The sequence below is a fragment of the Pteropus alecto genome, unplaced genomic scaffold (assembly GCF_000325575.1).
Source record: "Pteropus alecto unplaced genomic scaffold, ASM32557v1 scaffold67, whole genome shotgun sequence".
In the NCBI taxonomy this organism is placed as follows: domain Eukaryota; kingdom Metazoa; phylum Chordata; class Mammalia; order Chiroptera; family Pteropodidae; genus Pteropus; species Pteropus alecto.
In genome coordinates, this window is record NW_006441061.1 from 6,384,035 (window position 1) to 6,406,666 (window position 22,632).

Sequence of the window (22,632 nt, forward strand, 5' to 3'; positions counted from 1 at the left end):
CCCATGGACAGCTCAGTTGCTCGAGAACCTCCTGCCTGGCCCCATTTCCGGGGCCTGGTGGGGACAGAGATGGTGTCATGTGAATGAAGGCTACAACACTCACAAACGAGGTGATAAGTCAACAAACATCTGTGGCTGGGGTACAAGGGGTGGGGAGGAAGCAGGTAACAGACTGGAGCCTTCATACGGGTTCTCAGGAACGTTCAGGACGGCACAGCGAGAGTTAACAGCTGCTGTGTTAATGCAGAGAAGGGCTGACCACAGCCCGCAACACGGTCATCTGTCTCCTGTCCTGGTAAGGCCCCGCACGCCCTGGCGCCCCACTTCCTGGTCCAAAGGCGACTCGTCACACAACACAACCTGGAGAAGAGGCCCAGCCATCGGGCTGTCCCCGGGCCTGGCAGGACCAGGGTGTGAGGCTGTGGGGCTGGGGAATGCGCTACAAGAAATGGACTGAGAGGCAGCTCCTGGGCACAGCTCTCACCAGAGGACACGGGGCTGGGCGGCCACGGATGGACAGGGGCAGCCGGCGGCTCACCTGGCTGCCACTCCCCTGGCGGCCAGCGGCTGGTCGGAGTTGGCACACCTGAGCAGCTTTTTCTGGTCCACCTTGTCCAGGATGTTCTTCCGGAGCACGCGGGCCAGGCTGAGCTCGCCGCTGCACACCAGGCGGAAGACCAGCTCCATCAGCAGCTTCAAGATCTCTTCCGTCAGCTCCACTAGGCTGAAGGCCAAGGCCACAGGGTGAGGGGCAGGAATACAGGACAGGAAGAAGATGGCTGCCACTGGGTGCAGAAACTACCTCAAAATGCCCAAGGGCCACGTGGCAGCCATCAGCAGAGCCGGAAACCTCTCACGGGAAGAGAGCAAGAGAAAAGGCTTGGGACAGCTGCCTGCACCCCCAGAGTGCTGGGGCGGTCCCACCGGTAACCAGCAAACACTTGCTGGCACTGGACCAGCAGCAGAGCCCATGCGGGGCCTGGGCTGTGGACAAATCCCACACAAATCCTGCCCGGACGGGCTCCTGGCTCCACGGGCGAGGAGTCGTAAGGGGTCCTGGCCCTCAGGCCAGACGCGCGTAGGACACCCTGGCCCTCCCCCGCACAGAACGCCATGCCTGCGGTGCCGCAGCCTGTGGGCGCTGGCTGAGCCGATCCCCCAGCAGGAGGGCAGGGCCTGGGCGGTTTCCTTCGCCCGCCTGGGGAGGGGCCCACTGGGTGAACGGACATGGACAGCACCGTGTCAGGGCGCACGGGAGCTCAGGAGGGCAGCAGGCGTGTCCACCACTGCTGGTGGCTCAGCGCGCGGCCACTGCGGACTAAGTGAGTTACGTGCGGGGCACATGGCCCCCATGAGGAAAGCACGCTGCGGGCCGGGGCCGGTCTGAGGCAACAGGTCATTTTCCCGAGGGTCATGTTAAAGCAGGCAGGGGTGAGCTCCGTCCAGGGCTGTGGGCACGTACTCGGGAGAAGCAGGTGGAACGTGCCAGGAGGCCCCGATCTCAGCAGAGAAGTGTGCGGCCCGGCAGGAGCCCCGTGATGCCCGAGGCCTGCTGGGCTCCTCCCCACTCCTCCCCCGGTCTGGAGGGCGGAGCACTCACCAGAGCTCATCCACCACCCGCACCAGCACGAAGAACGTGTTCTTGCTGACCCGCTTCTTGAATGTGTCAGCAAACGGAGAGAACTTCTCGTACGTGGAGGGCGAGTTAAGGAAACCACCATGCTCACGTGGGCGGGGACGCGTGGCGTCAGTGGGGGGCCGCCCCTCCCAGCCACCGCTCACTGGTGCCAGGAAGCCTGGGGGCGAGGCGGCGACATCCAGCAGCGAGGGCACGGGAGGGCACAGCACTTGTGCAGGGGGCAGGGCCGCAACGTGGGACTCAGCCCAGACCCCAGACTCTTCTCAGCCACCACCCTCTCCTGCCTGCAGAACCGTCCCCACTGCGCCGCCCAGGCCTGGGTCGGTTCAACCCGAGGTTCCCGTCAGACTTCCTGAAACACCGCGGGCCGCCTCGCTGAGCTCAGGAAGAGAAAGGTGGTCACAAACCACGTGCCCGAACCTCGACCCCGGTACGTGTGCAGCCCAGAGGAGTCTTGCTCCTCTCCTGACATGTGTTCCCATCGTCTCCCCACACTTCAGAGGCCACCTGAGGGACACCTGCTCCTGCCCCACCTGCCACCTCCAGCTCCTCCTGGGGCCACGGTTTCTGCCGTCCTCCTGTGCTCACCATCGACCCCCCAGACCCTTCTCTGACTCCATCCTGCCTGCTGCCTTGTGACCCAGTGCTCAGGAAGGAGCCGGCTGCCGGAGACAGTGCCCAGGGCCTGCTGCAGAGGGCTCACTGGCCAGCTGTGCTCAGGATCTTGACCTCCATTAACACGCCGGAGGTGGCTGAACAGGGGAGGCGCTGAGAGCCCGGCTCTGGAGTCAGAGGCCTGGGGGACGGGAAGGGGATGCGCCCCCAACAAATGGCCACGTGGGTCATTTAACCTCTCTGAGCCTCAGTTTCCTTAAGTACATATAGGAAATAATATAACAGCACCGTAAGTAACACGGCAATAACATGGCCGTGAAATATAAAATGGTGTTATAGCGGGTGGGGTCACACGTATAAATGCTTAGCAGCAGGCCCGACACCAGCAAGTCCGCCACGAGTGTGAGTTACTTTCGTTGGTGGAGCTGGGTCTGCAAGCAAGTGAACGTGTGAGGCTGGAGAACCTGTCTGTGCGCCACCCACTTCAGTCCCGGGGGACCGGAGCCTCTGGGGCCCGGGCGAGGGGAGAGTGGAAGGCATGGGGTCCGGAGGAGACAGGAGGCAGCTCAGGGAAGCCTCGGGGCACACAGGGAGGGAAGGAAGCCAGCCTGGTCTCCAGACTTCCTGCCCTGAGTGGTGGACGCTGTCCAGCAGAGGGCAGTCACGGGCTGTGAACCAGGGAGGCAGCCAAGTTGCCTGGGGACCCTAAGCTGGCCTGCTTTTTGGAGAAGCAGCTCCAGGCTAGCGTCGGCAGGATGGGCAGGTCTGGACCTGACCAGAGGCATCAAGAGTAGGTCCTTCTAGGCCCAGGGTTATCCTGAGCCACCACTGCAGGCAGTGTCGTCTGAAAGGGCCAGCTTGCGGGCAAATGTAATTGAGGGGCCAACTCTGCTGTGGACGTGGCTTCCGTCCACTACCGGGCAGGCCAGCAGGCGGAGTGGCCGTGACTGTCTGAGCCTTGAGTCTTGGTCCTCTCAAGGCTGAGACACTACACAGCCATCGCACCAATGACCTGGGGCTCTGCGGGGACCTGCAGGATCCCCCCCTCAGGGCACGGCAATTCTAATTCTGCTGCAGAAGCACCCAGCTATCACGACTACCATCAGCCAGCACGCTCTATGCTCCGGACACCAGGGCACGGCAATTCTAATTCTGCTGCAGGAGCACCCAGCTATCACTACCATCAGCCAGCACGCTCTATGCTCCGGACACGTCATGCAGTCTCACTCCGCCCTTTCACAGATGGGAAAGAGGTTCACAGACGAAGCCTTGCCTGAGGCCCCAAAGCCAGGACATGGTGGGGCAGGACGGAGCACCCCTGCTGCCCACCACAGATCCCTGCCTGAGGGCTGAGTGGCCGGGGGGCCCCTCTTCTCTCCGTTCCCAAAGCTCCGTGGTGCGAGGCGTGGAGCCAGGGCCGGGGGCTGGGAAAGGATATCTGTACTGCAGCTTCTTGATGAGCTCCTCGGGGGCGATGAAGGTCCTATAGGTGGTCAGGAAGGCCTCGCAGTACAGCACCAGGTCTGGAGGGGAGAGCCACAGGTTAGCGCTGCCCGCCGCCGGCGAGGGCGGACGGGCACACCTGCTGCCAGCGTGTGCCGCCCCCGATGAGGCATCGAGAGCTTCTTGTCTGGGCCAGGACCTGATGGTTCAAAGGGTCCTAATCATCCCGGCAGAGAAAGTGATTCAAACGCGGCAGCAGGATCAGGAAGCTAAGCAACAGGTAACGCGTTAAGGTGGCAGTGCCCAGAAACAAAGACCTGGTAATTAACACGTACCGAGAGGCCCAAGAAAAGGCGGGAGGGGCAGAGCGTGGCGGGCTGCTGGGCTATGCACATGGGCTCGCTGGGGTGCCAGAGAAGGGCAGGGCCAACTAGGAGGGGCCTGCCTCCAGCAGTCGGGGGCACTTGGGCCGGGCGCTCCCATCCCCGACCTCCCCTTCCCTTCGGAGGGGCTGGTTCTAGTCAGGGATTCCTGACCTTTCCAGAATCACAGCAGCCCCATTTATTTGCGGGTGGGATACACCCTCCCAAGCGGCCCCAGGTACAATGGCTCTGGTTCCCGGAGCCTCGAAGCCTTTCCATTACTAAAATCGGGCAGAAGCCCAGCTGGCAGAGCAGCCTCCCTCAGGCGCAGTCGGCACAGACTGGAAGGTTCTCAGGCTGCCCTGCCTGCAGAGTCCCCCTTGGCCTGGGCCGCAGCCGGCTTTGCCGCTCAGAGCAGAGGACTGCAGCCAGCTCCCACTCCAGCCCTTCGCAGAAACGGAAGTTGTTCCCTCGCAGGGCTGAGGCTGGGCTCTGACCTGTCTGGCGCAGAGGCGGAGGGCTGGCTGTCCCTGGGGGCGAGTGCGCACTTCGCGAGCACCGCCCACTCGCCCACCTGCCCACCTGCCCGCCTGCCCGCCTGCCCGCCTGCGAGCAGAAACGCTTGCTGAGCTCATTCCAGCCTCACAGTCGCTGGGCACCCTGCGCCCCTTCGAAAGCGGAGTCAGCTGAGGCGGGACGGAGGGAAGTAGCCAATGGCCGCCCGAGCCTGGGGACGGCACAGCTGGGACTTGGACTCAGCCTCCAGGGCCGGGCTCTGCCCCCGGCGAAGACCCGGGATGAAGAAGCCCTGCAGGGCAGAGCAGTGGCTGTGGTGAGTCTATGGGGGCCGCTGCTGCTTTTTCTCTAGTTTTCAAATTCCCTGCAATGTAAACATTAGTTTCGTCCTACTTTCCTAATTTAAAAACCATTCTGTGTAACACGCTTTGGGAAACCCGCTGTAAAAACACAGGGACGTGGTCATTTACAAAGATGAAATCAGTGGGTCAGGGGTTCAAGACGGGGTGTTTTAACTCCTCCCACGCCTGCCTCTAACAGTGACGGTACCCATGGTACCCCACGGTACCCCACCCTTGTAATCGTCGTTAAAGATGCGGAAAGAAAACACGAGTGAGGAGCGGCCCCTCCCCCGTGTCAAGCACGGTCCGGGCACCTTCCTCCGCCCCCTCCTCTCCCCGGCAGAACTCGGAACAACTTGGAACGAGAGGCCTCCGCCCAGGACCCCGCTTCTCCAGGTCCCCAGAGGGTTGGGATCCCGTGGGGGCAGCGCCCCTGCTCGAAGCCCCAGGGGAGGGCACGTAGGAGCTCCGATCGGGGGTAACGGAACGGCTCAAACGTCAGGGAAAGTACAGAGGGTAACAGCAAGTTATCCATGTTCCCTGTTATCCACGTTCCCTGTTATCCACGTTCCCTGTTATCCACAGGGCAAACCTGAGTTATCCACGTTCCCTGTTATCCACAGGGCAAACCTCTGCCCTGGAACCCTGCCCTCCTGACGACCCTGAGGATCCTAGGGGTCACTGACACCCTGCACCAACGGGGCACACTCCGAGGGAACTGGGAAGAGGAGGTCTGGCTTTGAACACAGGTCACTGGTCCCCCAGGTGGGCTCTCTCTGTGGTGACCCAGCAGCACCACCATCCCAACTGGCTCAGGGCTGGCGGAGAGGACAGGAGAGGGCAGGGCAGTGGGTGGCCTCAGCAGGACCAGCCCCGATCCAGGGAGCTCTGATGCGGACGAAGGCCACTGCAGAGGGTGCTGCCATACCTTTCCTGTCCGTCTCAGTAGCGTGGACCAGTAGGATGTCCCCAGATCCTCCACGGACGTCTGGCCCATCATCACCCTGCAATGACAACACAGGAGGGCGTGAGGCAGCCGTGAGACGTCGGCTTCAGAAGTCACAGGCAGACAAGAGACGACACAGACTCTGCACCGCGGTGCCCCCAAGCCCCCTCTCCTCTGCTCGGCCTGGGGGCAGTGTGGCTGCGCTGCAGAGGCCAGGTGTGCCCATCCTGCCCGTCCGGTGCTCCGTGCTTGGTGGGCAGGCACAGGGCAGATGTCACCTGGGTGGTGGGTGGGCCTGGGCTGCGCAGACACCAATAGCACCAGGGCACATTGCTCTGAGGACACTAGGGGGTCAGGGGGCCATGGCACCCTTCGCTTTTCCTGTTCACCAACCCAGGGGTCAGCGAGGAAGGGAGGGACGTTCTCACACACTAGGGATGGCGGGGCACCACGGCGAGGCAGGCGGGAACCCAATCAGGGTTGCGGGCCGTGTTATGCCCCCGGCCAGGCGGGGCCCTGCGGCGAGGCAGGCAGGACCGCCACCAGCCTCTCCCGGAGTAACTGTTGGGCTGCAGGAACACTTCCGAGTACGTTCGTGTCCCTAAAACCACAGCAGGCTACTCTAGATCTGATTGTGCTTCCCCAGGTGGAAAGAGAAGTCACTTGTCATAACGTCACAGGTCCTTCCAAGGAGCCCTTTTCAGAGGAATGCAAAGTATCACAAAGATGTTTAATTAGACCTGACACTGCTTACATGCCCAATGCCTGCAACCTGGCCCGGAGCCAAAGAGAGCTGTCACCAGGGGTGCAGAGCACCAGGCCTGGCCCGGGGCCCCAGCGCTCCCTTGCTCTGTGATTCTGAAGGGGACGGAATGCGGCCCGCGACCCTGCTCGTGTCTGCCGCCCTCGCTCTCACAGACACATCAGCCTCGTCAGGGCCTCGGTGTTCACCCCTGGCCTGAGTCTTGAACGCACCTTGGACTTCTAGCTAAGTGTGGGGGTGGCTATCTATGACCTTGACTTGAGGTTTTGGAAGAAATCTCTGCCAGAGGCCCTGAGCCCACACTTGTCCGCGGAGGCGCAGCTGTCCCAGTGGCCCGCAGCTCCCCCCGGCCAGCTCAGCCGAGTCAAGCAGCGCGCGGAGGGCAGTGCGCGCCTGCTTGTCTGTGGCCGTGTGTGCTGCCTCGAGTCGGAGCCAGGGGCCTGGCTGTGCATCACGGCTGGGCCACTGCATTCAGCCATTCCTCTGGGTTTCCAGATGCACATGGCAGAAGAGAGGCCGCAGGCCCTACGGGTTAGTTCCTCCGACAGGTGTGGTCCTGTCCTCACCAGCGAGGCTCTTTTGACAAGGCACAGGACGCAGGTAGCCTGAGGTTTCCTGATCAGCTGTGTTCTCACGCGGAGACAACCGTGGGGTCGCTGATCGTAACAACACAGCGACACCTCCCGCTCACGAGGGTGCCCCACGCACAGGCTCCGTGCTGAGCGCCTCCCACCAACGTCAATCTCACAAGCCAGCCATCGGGGGCTGAGAGATGTCCTGCAGCTTGCCCGAGATCACTCGCTAGATGTGTCAGAGAAGGTGACAGCACACTTCCTCCTGGAATTCACCCATTTGCTCAGGATCTTTCAGTACCCATGGTGCCTCAGGTGTTGGGCCAGGATACACAAGATGCATGAGGCCCACAGTCCAGGCTGCCCCTGGAGGTCGACGCCTCACTTGGGTCTTTCTATTTGATGCACCTCAAGGCTGCATCCTCTTCAAAGCCCCCCACCCTCATCACGGGCCAGACTCTGCAGGAGTAAGGCCTGAAGACGCCTCACCTCTTGCTTGAGTGTCAGCCTGGCCATAATTTCATTGTGGTCAATGAGGGACAGCTCGTCCACTTCTTCTTCTGACTGAGCCGACTCTGGAGCATCTGGTGACTTTGGGTCCCTGGAGGGAGAAGTGGTTTTCGCTGTAGGTGTCACCATGGCCTGGAGGCTGAGGCAGTGTAGCCCTCTGGATGGGCTCTATGGCCTGGAGGCTGAGGCAGTGTAGCCCTCTGGATGGGAACCACGTGTCAGAGCCATGCCCCTGAACAAGTCCACCCTGGTGACAGCTCCAGTGTGAAGCCCAGACCCACTTCCCACCCCCGACCGCCACCCCGGGATCCTGAGTGGTGGATGGAAGCCACAATGTGAACTGGATTTCTAGCTCTGGTACTGATGAGCTGTGTGACCTTGGGACATTTTCTGCTCTCTCTGGATGATCCACCTGTAAGCAGAAGGGATTACGCCAGGAAACCAAGAAGGTTCCGCTGAGCTACTTAAATAAGGGATGGCGTCGGTCACTCTCTGTCAAAGCTCACTGTACACAGAGTCGGGGTTCGTGTGCATCTTAATGCCACTCGCCAAGTCTTTGCCGAGGGCCATTTCTCCGAGGGACTGAGGAGAAGTGTGAATCTGGCAGACTGGCCCCTGTCCTGGAGGCACTGGGTCTAGCAGGTGACACGGATGCTAAAACAAGCAGGGGTCTCAGCTTAGTCTGAAGAGCAGGGAAGGCCCCTGAGGACAAGACAGATAAGCTGAGACCGAAGAGTTGACTGGGAGGTTGCTGGTACAGGAGAAGGAGCGAGCCTCCCCACGGAGGGAGCAGGCGGGTGGCTGGGGTGCATTCTGGGGGAGAAGGGTGCTGGCTCTGAAGGCACCTTACTTTCCTGCAGAGTTTTCTCCCACAGCCCCGATTCATACTTAGATTCCCACGATGGATCCTGCGAGGCACTGGCTGCCCTTGTGGTCACAGGCCACATTTTTAACCTGAAGCATCTCAGACATAAAAGTTTGCGCCTGCAGTAAGATGACACAGATGGGCCAGGACAAAACCACACGCGGTCCTGGAAAGAACCCTCTGCCACATCTCGTCAAACGTCTAGTCGGCAGTTTGGTGTGTGTGGAACGCGGACAACATCCCAGCGACTGTTTCTAACCAGTCGATGTGCTCGTCCTTCTGCTTCTTTTACAGGGGCCATCTGGAACTCTGAAAAATGGCACTCTCGGGCCCAGTGAAGCCAGAGATAGAACCTATGAGCTACTGCCGCCGGCAGGTGTTAAACTAGTTAACTTATCGCCCTGCTTCACAGCTGGGGACACCTTAACTTGGCAGATGACTCAGACTCGACATGGACCACACAGAGTGGGGGTCAAGAACAGGCCGGGGGCGTGACCCTCTTCCGCAGGCCCTCATACGACGCTTTCCGATTTTTTTGTTCTGTCTCTTGCTAGTTTTCCGACCTCTTTGACCATTTATGCTTAAGTCTGACAACGACACCTGGGCATTGCTTAGCTTTGCACCCGGGACCGCAGAGGTAGCCGAACTTTGGCCTAAAGAGGGAGGAAAAGCTTGAGTACGTGGGACAGTTCCCCAAGACGGTGAAGCCATCGTGAAGCTGCAGCTGGCAGCGCCGACCTACAGGTCCAACACGGTCTATTTTGAAATTTACTACCTATTTTTAAACCTGGTCAGGTTTGACTTATGCTAACACTGAAAAATGCTATAAAAGATTAAAGAAACATACAACTAAATGCAGAGGTGACTCTTGATCAACCCTGGTTTGAGGAAAATCAGCTATACGAGACATTTTAGGGAGAATTAGGGAACTGTAAGATGACATGCTGGAGCCTTTAGGACCGAGGGTCACACCTGTAACTTACTTTCACATGGTTTAAGAATCTAATATACGCACTGTATCTGGAAATTCACAAAACCCAGTTTTTTTCTTATTTGGGGGGATCTTTTACACTGTGTTATTGTACTTGAACTTGGAAGAGGTTGAGGAAAGCTGGCCTCTGATTTGTCAAAGAACAGACTGTCGTGGGGAATTCGTAAGGTGGTTAACATGGTTTCAGATAATCAAGAAATAATGGCAGACTGTACACTAGAATGAAGTCTTTGAGGACGGGCTATTTGTGTTTTTTCCTGTTTTCTCACACTTTTCTGTACCTCCACATTTTCTACCCTGAAAATGCATGATTTTGAGAGTCAGAAAAAAAGCAAGACCACAGACACAGGGCACCAGCAGGCCAGGCGTGTGGCTGGCAGGGGCAGCTCCGGCCGCTGCCCCCGGGCAAACCTGCTGCTTCCAGGCCGCCGGCCCCGCTGGGTCACCCCTTACCTCTCCCCGCCGTCTCTGCTGTCCTTCCCAGGGGCACTGCTGACTGAAGAGGGGTCTCTAGGGTGTCCGTCTTTCACAGCTGGTGATTCCTGAAAAGAGAGGTCAGTGCTGCGTTTGTGACAGGTGCCCAAGCTGGGGCTGGTTTGCTTCCCAGCATCCCTGCCTGCAAGTGGCTTCGGTAGGTGAGTTCCTACAGAGCAGTCCAAGACGTGGACAAGTTACCCATGAACGCGGCTTGTCACACGGGAAGCACAAGGCCCTCTTCAGACTAGCATCTTGCCTCTGGGGAGAGTGAAAGGTGCCACTACTTATAACATGTGTCAGCTGCCAACCGAGACGAAGCCATCCCAACCACCTCCTGGAAGAAAGGATGTCACAGTCGCTGCTACTCGGCAAAGCGCAGCCAGGTGCTGTGCTGAGGGCGCCGCACGCCTCTCCTCACTCGGCCCCGCCCGAGCCGTCATTGGCGGGCACCGTCACGCCCATTCTCGCATGCACGGGCAGAGGCTGGCAGAAGTGAAGAGCCCTGCCCAAGACCACACGGCTGGGAGGCTGCAGACTCGACTCAGATCCAGGGCCGTCTACCTCCTGAACCTGCGTCCTCAGCCGCTGTGCCTGCTGGTGGGCGGCAGACCTTTGCTGGCTCCCCACCCAGTTACAGTCCTCAGGACTGTGGCTCGACAGCCACCTTCTCCTCCGGCAGCCTCGCTTCCCGGGACTCTGGGCCCGCCCCGGGCTGACAACACTGTGCTCCAGAGTTCCTGGTCTGCCACCCAGGCCACGACAGAGAACGAGCAGCAAGAACACGTGGGACATCATCACGAGTGTGTGCAGTGAAGTGGCCAGCCCTGAACGTGGCCCCGGGTGGAGGACGGGCCCCAGGCTGGCCTGCGGGGCTCCACTGTGTGGGGGCTGAACTGGGTGGATGGCGGCTGGGCAGAGGTCCCCAGAGGGGCCAGGAGAGTTGAGGATTCCAGGGCGGAAATGGCTAAGCTCCCCACACAGGCTCCGACCTCGCTGGAGGGAAAGTCCACGTTCTACGACTTGTCTTATGTGGACATCTAGGATCCTATGGGGACCTCCTAGGGGCCTTAACAGGAGGGACCTCGTTTTTCACGGGCTGTTCTGAGGCTTCTGAATTTGCCCATGTTTTGCTGCAGCAAAACCCAGAAAGCTGGCTACGTAACAGAACTGCTGACGCTCTACTCGCTGGCCCCGGGGCAGCAGTGACAGGTGTGTGAGCACATGGGGGCCACCTGCCAGACTCCCTGCTCCCTGGGAAGCAGTTAGCAAAGGGGCGAAGGGGCATGCTGGGGGCAAGAGGAATGGAGGGCGGACATCGACACCAGAAGATGGGACAGAAAGACGTCCTGGAGAGCCCCCGGCACACGGCCGGGCCATTGGCAGGCTGCTCCGTGGACTCTGAGACCCATCGGCCAGACTCGAGGGGCGCCGCTCGAACTGAAGCGAAAGCACAGGGGAGACTTTCACCAGAAGCCATGTCCTCACCCACGAGGCCGAACTGGCAAGGCTGCGGGGACCCGGTCTGCTAGTGACCGGGGGGCTCGGCCAGACGGAAGCCGGGCCGAGCCCTGGCGCCAGGCCGCATGCACCAGGCAGCCCGAGGCTACTTACTCCTCGGGGGTCAGCCAGCTCCTCGCTGCTCTGGCCAGAGGAGCACAGACTGACGTATTCGCCCTCACCAGCTTCCTCACTGGCGTTGTCACTCTGGGGGAGACAGGACGAGAGGAAAGGCACATGTGACAGGCCCTCGAGCCGGTCCTCACGGCTCAGAGAGGCAGCCTCCCGGGCTGGCCCTGCCAGGACGACCTTCTCAGAGAAGGAGAAGCCCGCCGGGCCTGCACTCGGTTCTTCCGGGGCGGCTCTGCCTTGGGGTCGGGGAACAATGAACGAGCTGCTCCAGCCACCTCTCGTTGTGTTAAAGGGGACCCACGTTTCCTGCTGGGTCTTCTCCACAGATGTCAAGGGCCATCAGACCGCCCCTCCCACTCTGCCGTGGTGGGGACTGCGGGGTCCCCAGTGGGGTGGGAGGCACTTATGGAGGGAAGGAACCCACACATCAAGACGACCCACATGTGAGGCCTGGCCCCACCTGCCTGCTTTGCTCCGGCCTGTCCACTTGTCCCCTCCTACCTGTGGGGCAGCACTTCCCTGTGCCTGGACGCAGCTCTGCAGTCACCTTCCCAGCACAGGAGAGCAGGCCCCTGGTCCCCAGACACGCAACTAAGCACACGACCGCCTTCGGTCTCTGTGCCTTTCTCTAAAAACCGCCAACCAAACAGGAAACTAGCAGCATTTTCTACCTTCTGCGTATGGCGACTGACAATCTCTAAGTGGCCACTAATCCACCTGTGGAAACTCAGACCCTTGGTTCGCTGGGAACTCTGTATAGGCTTGATTTCTGTTCTGCGAACACATGGGCTACTGCTTCGCCCGGTGGCCTGCCACAGACCTCGACTGGCCATGCTGCCAGCGGGCACACGCCAGCGACAGACCTGGCTGCGGGGGAAGGGAGGTGGCTCATTCATGAACGGTGACACCGCTTTCTCCAAACGTGTGGCCCCACGTCGGGGGGGTGGGAGGGGTTGAGTTCTCACCGAAGGCGTCGGGGGCGAGTCAGTGAAAGAGGTTTCAGAAGGAAGGCAGACAGTGTTCCCATGAGAGCTGCTCTCCCGAGAAGATGAAAGAGGCCCGTCTACGGTGCTGGGGGGCGGGCCGGCCACGGCGGGCACCGCCAAGTCAGAGCTCGGAGACTGGTGAGCAGGAGGGAAACGCGGAGAGGAAGAGGAGGTAGACGGGAGGAAAGGCTGAACGGAAGCTTGGCCGTGAGGCACGAAATCCTGGGAGTAGGACCTGAACACAGATTTATACTACGGAGTCGAAGAGGAAAACACACACAGAACGAGAAGATGGGGAGGAGAAAAGAGACAAAAGAAAGAGTCATTAGGTTAATGTAGCCGAGCTCTGACAGGCTGTTCACAGTGACCGGGACGAGGGCCACCGGCCAGGCCAAACCCTCCCCAGGGCCTCCGGCCTGAGGTCCCCCACCCGGGCCTGAAGACTGACCGGTGCCATCCTCAGTGTCTAAACAGCCCCAAAGGAGAGCCAGCCTCACGCACTGTGTGGGTGGCCACGTCCTCTGCTTTGTCACACAGCCCAGTCTACGCTTTCTGTCCTTTCAGGAACCTTCTGGCTCAGTCCAACATGTATAGTCAGATACCTGCTCGTATTTACTCATTCTAAAAATTTTAGATAAACCTCTTCGGATTTATCCCTTGAAAGTCAAACATCACAGCCTTTTAAATATCGTACCCCACCTCAAATCCTTTGGAAGGGAAGGGCATAAGCCTTAAAAATGGATGGAAGAACTATGCTACCCAAATGCTAAAAATTCCTATGAATTCGTTTCCTTTTCTACCCAATCTTTTGTTTTTTCTTTTCTTTTCTTTTTTTTTAAATAAATGAAGTGACCTTGCAATGCCTCTGATGCTACCTTAGGGCCCCCAAAGCTACGCTCCCGAAGTCTCATCCAGAGAGAGAAGCCTGAGGTCAGGCTGGGAAGTGACAGTGAGCGCCTGCAGCTCCTGGTCAGCACCCCGCAGGCCTGGGCCCTGCTGAGGGGGGTGTGACAGAGGCGCTCCTAGATGACCGATCGCCAGGCAAAGACAACTACGTCACCATATCCCGCAAAGGCACACTGCTGCCACAGGGAAACGGGAGAGGGGCGTGTGGGGCTGTGGCCGAAGTCCTTGCCAGGCTCACTGCCCACGACTGGCGCGGGAACTCGACAAAACTCCAACGCAACACCAAGGTCCCTGTCATTCACGCAAACGGTCTCTGCATTCTGGCAGAGGAGTTTTGGAACCCATGGACCAGGGAAAGGGGGAATAAACAAAATTTTAAACTGAAAGGAGGTCAAAGCCGCTCATATCCTTAGGCGGTTTCACAAAGCTGTACTTGAACCTGGATGGAGCTGTGGCAACTGCAGGGACGGGCAGGTCCCCTTCCCTCCGCCGGCCAGGTGCCAGCTGGGCTCCTTCTCCCCATCTGGGGACGCCAAGGCCCTCTCGCCCTGTGAGCGCCAGCCGCTGTCGGGTTGCATCAGACTCAGGACACCTGCCCTCGGTACCCGCTCGTTCTTACACATTTCAATCCCTCGGCTAACTCACAAACTCAGGGACAACCCTCGTCCAGTCAACTGAATCGGTGAAAGTGCCACACATGCTGTGACCCACTGACACTGAAGGCTTCGCTTCCTGCTGGGAGTGAAGTTCTGTCACGTGCCTCCATTCTGGGGGAGCGGGCTGCGGGCTCAGCACCCCAGCTCAGCTGCTCTTACGCGACCATGTGCCGCCAGCAGCACCCTCGAGAGGCTCCAGGGAGATGCTGGCCCTTCCGCCACGTGAGGGTACAATGGTGAGTCGGAGGTCTGGAAGAGGGCCCTCACCTGGCCATGCTGGCACCCCGATTGTGGATTTTCAGCCTCCAGAACCGTGAGAAATAAATTTCTCTTCTTTATCAGCCACCCAGTCTGTGGTATTTTGTTACAGCAGCCAGAACAGACTAAGACAAAGGCCAAGCCTTTCTAGAGTCCCAACCCTCTCCTAATTGACACCGCACCCTGTTAACACACTTAGCACTTAAGCAGGCCCTTCAATAACTGAGCCCCAACTTACACATACACAGACGGTTACATGTAATCACGAGATGTATTATGTTTGACAGTATCTTCCTAACTGACCACAGGGTGTGTTCAACAGGTTCTGATTTGACCAGTTCAGGGTGGCAGACTCCTGCACCGCGGGGGCCTTTCCGGGAGATGGGACAAGGGCAATCGCTAAGAGGCACATTCTCAAGTCACGCAGACCTGGGCTCTTTCCACTCGTGACCCCGGGCAAGTGACTGAAGTTCTCAGGCCTCAGTTTCCTTCCCTTTAAAAGGGGGATAAAACAACCGCATTTCTGTCACAGGCCCTCTGTGGGGTTTAATGAGACGATGCCCTGAGAGTCCCGGGCACAGCGCTGGCGTGTGACAAGCCCTCCACCAGCGTCGGCATCCTCCCTCGCCCTCCCAAACACCAGTCTGGAAACTACTCTGCATGCCAGAGCTGAGGGGTCCAAGGTATACTCAAGAATGAAGGAACACTTAGGAGCTGTAATAGTCTTATTAAGGTGCCTAGGCTTCTGCCTCACAGCAGCTTCTCGATTTTGAGTGTGGAAGGGTCACCCTCTGCTCCTGTGCAGGTCCACAGTGGGAGACTCAAGAAGGAGGCTCAGGGCCGCCGCCAGGGGTGTGCACTGCAGAGGACAGGCGTAGCCAGCCACCAAGGAGAAAGGAAGGAGGTTCAGCATCTCCTAGACAAGGCATCCTGGCCACCCCGCCCTGCCCCTCCCTTTCCCCCTCAGGAGCTCCAAGCCTGTGAGCAGCCCTGGTATTCAAGCTATGCAGTCGTGCTGGGACAAGAGCCAAGCTTGAAAAGTACCTCCAAGGGGGTGGGGAGGTGCAAGGGACGGCAGAAACCCAGTCCCTCTCCAGGCTCTGTGGATGTGAGGGCCACACCGGGCTCATTATCGTGCCATTCTCAACGAGTCTGGTCTCTACTGCTTCCCAGACAACATTTCCAGGCCCTTTGAGATCATGTTTATTCATACAAGCCGGGAAAAAGGCAGAACTGGCCACTGGACAGAAACACTTCAGTGCAGCCCGGAGTTTATTTTAAGAGCTGGCTGGTGCCCGGCTTTGCCTCTGACAGAGCGGCTGCTCTCTCTGCAGCAGCGACTTATTTATAGCCCGAGGAAGACTGGGCGAGGATTTTCTAACACGAGGGGCTGCCTGTCTGCAGACTGCAGGTCTCTGCAGAAGGCCTGGGAGTGCCAGAGAGAGTTCATGGGAAGGGGAGCAGTTAACAGAGGGGCGCCTCGCCCCAGTCGGCCCCAAGCACACAATCAAAGTGCAACGAGCACACAATCAGTCCAAGTGCAACAAGGACGGGCTCACGGCGATGACGGCGGCGGCCACTCTTACTGAATGCTTCCTGCCGGTCAGATGTGGTGCCAAGCGTTCTGCATGACTCATCTCGTCTGACCTACACGAAGTGCTGTTACAATCCTTACTACAGAAACGAAGAAGCAGGCTGGGAGGGGAGGCCACATACCTAGTGACACGCGGCTCAGCTCCTAAGAGATGGTCCGTCCCACACTCGGCGATTACTCTGAGCACGTGGCAGTCTCTAACCATGCCGCCCCACAGCTCTGCACGACACGGCCTACTGATCGTGAGCGAGATCACCTCGGCTGAGTGATGATGACCACCATGCAAAAGGCAGTGAGCTGAGGCTCGCTATACAACAAAGCCAGGGATGCGGAAAAAAGACCTGTTCTCACAAGACGCCGGAACCTGCCACCCGCTCTTGAAACCACACCTGAAAGAACCACTAAGCCTTCTGAGTAAAGGACAGTGGAGCCTGGCAACCTTCTCTGTTAGCATGTGGCCATTCACACGCTAAGAAGCAAAGCCACTCAAAGCTGGCCAGGCACCGGTTTTCATGGACACTTTCTCTCTGTTATAGTCCTGGCATGAAAAATGACTGGGGAAAAAGATCTTAAATGAAAAGTTCTGACTCCTCAATACAACATTTCACTCCATTCCACTGGATTCCTCTGAACATTGGGAAGGCCGGGGGTGCCCGAGAAGGCAGTCGGCATGCCAGCAGCTGCGGGCTAGAGCCACGGGCCACAGCACTTCCGCCAGAAGGGCTGCTCCACAGTGACCTGGGCTCCAAGCTTCGGAGATCTTTCTACTCAACCAGGTATAGGGAAATGCGATCGTCTGCGTGAACAGACTCTTTCGTGGTGAAGAATCTGGGAAGGATGGAAGTCGCCAGACACTGGTCATTACTGTACACTCGTGGCTCAAGCAAGGCTTATGGCTTCAGTGTTTTTGGACATTACTTAGCAAAACAGATAAGCCATCGCAGGGGTCCCCAAACCCCAGGCCACTCGCCAGGAGGTGAGCGGTGGGCAAGTGAGCCAAGCTTCATCTGTATCTGAAGCCGCTCCCCAGCTCCAGCATCACCGCCTCAGCTCCACCTCCGATCATCAGGCGTTAGGTTCTCACAGAAGCACCGGTTCCGGGGGCCACAGAGGTTGAGGACAGCTGAGGTTATTGGACAGCTGGTTTTGGGGCTTAAATTTTTATCCATCATTTATAAGAAAACACACTTAGGGGGTGTTGCTGTTCTAGTGCGGTTTGGGCTCCCTTCCCCCATGGAAAATCGCTGGGAACCCCAGCTCGGCACTGGTCTTGGGCTCAGAGCACACGTCCTTCGACCAGGAACGGCGACTGTTGACACAATGCGGGGCCTATGCTATTTCTCTTGGCAGGAAGTCAAGCTTTTAGCCGCTGCACAGCCCCTACGCGATCTCTGTGGGAGGAAACTCCTAGAGGGAGGCATGTCTGATTTGGTTCTTAGAGATGGGACTCAATCACTCTTAGGTCACCAGGAAGGGCTCTTGATAACATTCCTTGTCGCTCCATGCGGCAAACCGAAGAGAAGACTGCTGGCTTTGTCTCCTCTCCCCTTCCCCTTCCTGGTCCCAATTAATTGTGTTCATGAAAGCCATCCTTCGGGTCTACCCTAGGCCCAGAGGCACCTTCCTTCTTTGATGTCTCTGTGTTAATTTATAACAAATACATTTTAGAAAATGCCCGAAGATGACTTTCCAAAGCCGAGTGGCAGACGGTGAGGCTGAAGCGGCGAGCAGTGAGCACCTGCACCAAGCTCTCTCGGCCCCCGCAGCGGGCGCGTGCCTGCGGCCCTCCTGTGCGACTGCTGAGAACCCATCCACCTTACGAAGAAGGGCGACGTCAGCATCGTGCTGCTCAAAAAAGTGCCTTCTTTCAAAACAAATGTCTTCGTAGAGTCTATTTGAAAACCACTTGAAAACTCTAATGTGTATTTTATAACAAAGGATACAAAAGACTAAAAACTTTCTGCTTGGGAGAATTTTAGGTAGTAGTACAGGTAAAAGCAGAAATTACTTTTCTTCCCATGTGACATTTTAACAGTGTAAATCACAAGATTGTCCTCAAAAAGGCTACATTTTTGGCCACTGGTTTCACGGCTGATTATACTCTTGCAAAAACCTCCAACACACTGAGGGCGCTCTGTATAGCCACTAATTATTGAAGTAGCATCAACTCTTCATAGAGAGCTTTGCTACAAATTAACGAGTGATCTGAATTCAGTTCTAGGAATCGGACTGAACTATTTCTACTCAGTTTGGATTTAAACAGCATGACAGGGGCTCTAATTTACCTTCTTCTGAGAACTCTATTTAGAGCCTGTAGTTATACCGTGTAATGTGTCAGAACATGAAGGGCAAAAACGTGCGTTAGACGGCCTGCCAATGTGTGGACTGTTCTCTTACCTAGCCTTCCCAGGTCTCAATATTTATTTGCTGGCAACTAAGTACTTCACAAATGTCAACACTGAACACTGTTTTTCAGAGTGGGGATCTGGATTCCAACCTGAGCTCTTACCTAAGACTCTGAGCAAATGGTCCATAGTCTCTAGTCTGGCTGCTCCATCTCTAGCATGGGGGTAAGCGCTCCATTACAGAGCAGCAGGAAGGGCCCTGGACAGGGAGACAGGCACCAGTGTGTGTGGACAGCATTCTTAGGGTTCCTGTCACTGTATGACCTTCAAAAGGACTGGGAGCAGTCGGTGTGGTGCCGGGGCAGCTGGACTGCCATGGGTGGCGTCAGAAGTACACCTGCAGCATCCCTGTGTCTGAAGCTGGCTGGAGAGCACTGGCCACCCGAGATGCGACAGCATCAACAGAAACATCTTAGAAGTGAGGGGCAGAAAGGCGGAGTCACGGTGGTGGCTCTGCGAGCCAAGGCGAGGATCTCCGAGCTCTGGCCCTGCTGCTGGGATGCGGCCAGTCCTGCCTCCTGCTGTGGCCTTGCTGTCCACACAGGCCAGGCCGGTTCGTCCTTGGGCTCCGGGGCGGCCCTACACCCTGCCCTGAGGGTCCCAGAAACCCAGGAGGGGTGCTCGTCTGCATGTGTCTCCTTCCACGAGGCCAGGCCGAGGCTCAAAGTGGGATCGAATGCAGACTTCGTATTTCAGAAGCAGCGCTGGCCACACAAGCACCCTGGGTCTGGAAGGGAGGGTGGAAAGGCGGGGGTGAACAATACCCGAGAAGCTCAGCAGACAGGAACTACTTGTGCAACTCTCGGGCCAGACAGCTGGCGGTCAGAGCCTCCTGGGTCAGCAGAAAAGGAAAATGAGGAAGACACAGGCTTCTTGGCCACGGCCTGGGTCCCGTGCATCGGATTCACGGGAATGGAGAAGTGTGGTGGGACGAGTCGCCATCCAGGCATTCTAATGAGATGCTGGGAAGCAGGGAAGCGTAGGTGTGATGATGGGTGGCGGGAGAGAGCTGGAGGCCTCCCTGGTCACTGCTCACTGCTTCTGCGTGAAGCAAGAGCCTCCTGGTCAGTTCGGCGTCACGAAGCACCTGCCACACGCCGGCTCGGCCCTGAGCTACATGCCCAGGCCACAAGCACATAAGGAGCCCAGCCCTGCCCTTACAGGGCTGCTAACCTCGAGAAAAAGAACCTGACTTACAAAAACAGAAACGGCCTCCCAATGTGGTAATGACTGTTGTACTACTTCCCTTCCATGAACTGCTGGTTGTGCGTCTCACACTGCATCACGTCCTTTACACGCGTGTCCCCTCAGTCCTCACAATTTCGTGCCCTCATCGGACAGATCGGGAAACGGAGGCCTAGTGAATTGGGGGTGGCGCGCTGAGGTCTACATGGCAAGTAAGGAGGAAATGTGGGGAAGAGGAGGGGGAGGGAGGAAGGGTGGGGCGGGAGGGGACTGGGTGTGGCGGTGACGAGGAGTCAGCGCCAGGAGGAAGTGGGGGACACACACGCTGTGGGCACACGGACGGGTGGGCAGAAGCAGCCAGCAAGGCCTGGGAAGATGGAAGGAAACGCTGGCCCTGGTTCTGCAGTGACAAGGTGACACCTCACACTGCAGTGCTTAGAAGGCCACTGGCCGTGGCGGCAGGAAGCAGTAAGGAGGCCACAGTGACCATGCCAGGGCTGGAGAGGAGAGGACCAGGGCGTGCAGCAGGGCATGGGGACTGGGTGTGCGAGGCCACTGTATGTGTGGCGGGGGAGGACAGACGGGTCGCCTCGATTCTGACTTGGGCACCTTGGGGGGTGGTGGGAACACTCAGAAACGACAGGGACAGGAGAAGGGTTTGGCCGGAGGAGACTGAATGAACACATACAGGCTGAAGGCCTGTCACGCGTCGGGCACGTGGGGACCGTTTGCTAATCCCAAGGAGCCTGGTCCTGCGAAGAGACACTGCACTTGCAGACTATACTCTGGACAGAGTTTGAGAGTCAACGGCGTCAGGTAATCGGAAATGCCCACACGACACCCGAGCCACAGCGGACCAAGGAGGGACAGATCGCTGGAGCCCCCAGGGGCTGTCCACGCTTGACGGCAGCACGGCCTCGTTTTCCTGATGCTGACCGGACCAGCAGGCAGGCTGTGGGGCAGCCAGGACGGATGCAGCTCAGAGAAACACCTGCCCACGCCCGGGCCCCAAAATGAGTTAGCTGTGACCAGGGCAGGAAGCCAGGGCAGGCAAGATGACGTCAGGGAGAAACAAGGGACAGGGCTGAGGCAGCGGGGACCAGCGGGTGGACGCACACACTGCACTAAGCCAAGTGGCCGGAGCGCGCGTGCGACCCTGGTCCACTTTACCTGCCGGCCACTCCTTCTCACCCGGCTCCACCATCTCTCCCTTCTCTCCACCTCCGTCCTCGTCCCCTTTCCTGTCTGGCCTCTAGACCAGCCGGGTGCACGGGTCCTGTGATGGCTGCTGGGTTACTGCCCGGGGCTGGCTGGCGCCCAAGTGGTTGAGGAGGGGGCAGAAAAAGTGAGCTCTGGAGTGACAGGCACTGGTGGAACCTCGGGAGCCGCACGATGTCTCGGGGAGTGGGCCCTCGCTGTGGGGACAGCGCGGCAGAGACACCCGGAGCGCGGAGCACAGGCCTGCCGAGAGCGCGCGTGCCGACGTGTGAGAACCGGGTCCGACACCCCGGGGAGCACCGTCTGCCCGGAGCGGGACACCAGCTGCCCTCGGGTCCCTGTCGTCTTTCAAACTGAAGTCCTCAGGATGACACACACTTGACTTTCTTACCCTAGAGATTCTTTTTAAAAAACAAATAACAGTTATAATGAAAGTTTCTCGAGTTCTTCCTAAAACCTGGGTCTGGCAGCACTTTCACTCTGGATCTTGCTCCTGAGTAAAAATCAAGATGCCACAGACACATTTCAACGGATTCCCAGCAGCTGACTAGATCTCTTGGTGACCGTGAATACCGTGACCCGCGGCTAGCAGAGAGGGGGTGTGTGCCAGAGAACAGTGTGGGGACGGAGGGAGGAGCCTTTTCTAACATCGACACTGCGATGCCTGCAAGGCACCGGCAACCTGATGGTTCCTCAGAGATCGCAAAGGGACTTGGTTGAGGGCAGAATGGACATGGGCCCAGCCCGACTTCTCAGTCCTTTTAAAGACTCGCACCGCCAGGATTCAGAGCCAGAGAAGAGTCAAGGGAGGAGACGCACATGGAGTCCCTTGCGGAGCAGACGCTGCGGGGCCCGGGGCTGGAGTGATCGAGGAAGACACTGGGTCGCAGTGAGAACGCACAGGCAGCCTGGGGTCCTTACAGTTCGAGCCACCGAGGGAGAGTCGGGGACAGGAAGAGGGACCTGGGCACCATGTCGGAGAGCTGTTTCCAGGAGGGCCCGTCGCTCACTCACCAGCAGCCCCTGGGGCAGGCACACCGAGGCCACGCGAGTCAGAACAGAACGAGGCGGCCGCCTCCCGCCCCAGGGGAGGCTGCACCCAGCTCTCCCATCCTCCCTGCCTCACAGTCACTCCCCCATCGCCCCGAACGCCCTCTGTCCGGCTGGCCTCACTGCCCAGACCACGAGTCGGGTCTGGATGCTTGTCTGTGCGCATGTTCAAGTCTCCGTGAACGTGCACGCCGAGGAGGGGACGGGTATGGACTGGGTGCTAACACTTCACGGAACGAGAGCGCCAGGCAGGCCCAGCGGAGCACTGCCAAGAGGAGGCTGGGCACCGCCCAGGACCGGGAGTAGGAAACGCCTGGGGGACAAGCAGCAGGCGGAGGGGAACTGTGAAAGCCTGGCCTGAGCCCCGGAAGCAGATGGTTTCGGCGAAGGTGTAGGGGTGACTGAGGACACGTTGAGGGATGGTGTTGTCGCTACCCTTCAGGTGGCTCTGCCATGGCCTCAGTCCTGAGGGCTGACATGTGGGGCGACCTCCCAGGATGCATGCTGGGCCTCCTGGTCCCCATCCCCAAGCAGGTCCCTCGGTGTGAACATCTCTGATTCGCTGACCTTTCCCTGACCTTTATCTCCCCAAATCCTACCTACCCTTCCAGCCACAGCTCAAGTGCCACCTCTCCCACGGAGCTCTGCCAGAGCTTGTGGCGGCTCCGTCACAGCCACCTCAGTGTGCATCTCCTTCATGCCCTG

At 58.5% G+C, this 22,632-nt stretch overlaps 1 protein-coding gene across 1 annotated transcript in view; it reads right to left on the bottom strand.

Annotated features, from left to right (window-relative positions):
* RAPGEF1 (Rap guanine nucleotide exchange factor 1) overlaps positions 1–22,632 on the bottom strand; it is a 68,727-nt gene that overhangs the window by 7,375 nt on the left and 38,720 nt on the right. Inside the window, exons 12-17 of the mRNA XM_015594238.2 lie at positions 10,017–10,105; positions 7,687–7,798; positions 5,845–5,920; positions 3,693–3,777; positions 1,601–1,693; positions 539–724 (exon numbers count right to left, since the gene is read on the bottom strand). Coding sequence (XP_015449724.2) covers positions 539–724; positions 1,601–1,693; positions 3,693–3,777; positions 5,845–5,920; positions 7,687–7,798; positions 10,017–10,105 — 641 coding nt within the window. The remainder of the gene's footprint in view (positions 1–538; positions 725–1,600; positions 1,694–3,692; positions 3,778–5,844; positions 5,921–7,686; positions 7,799–10,016; positions 10,106–22,632) is intronic.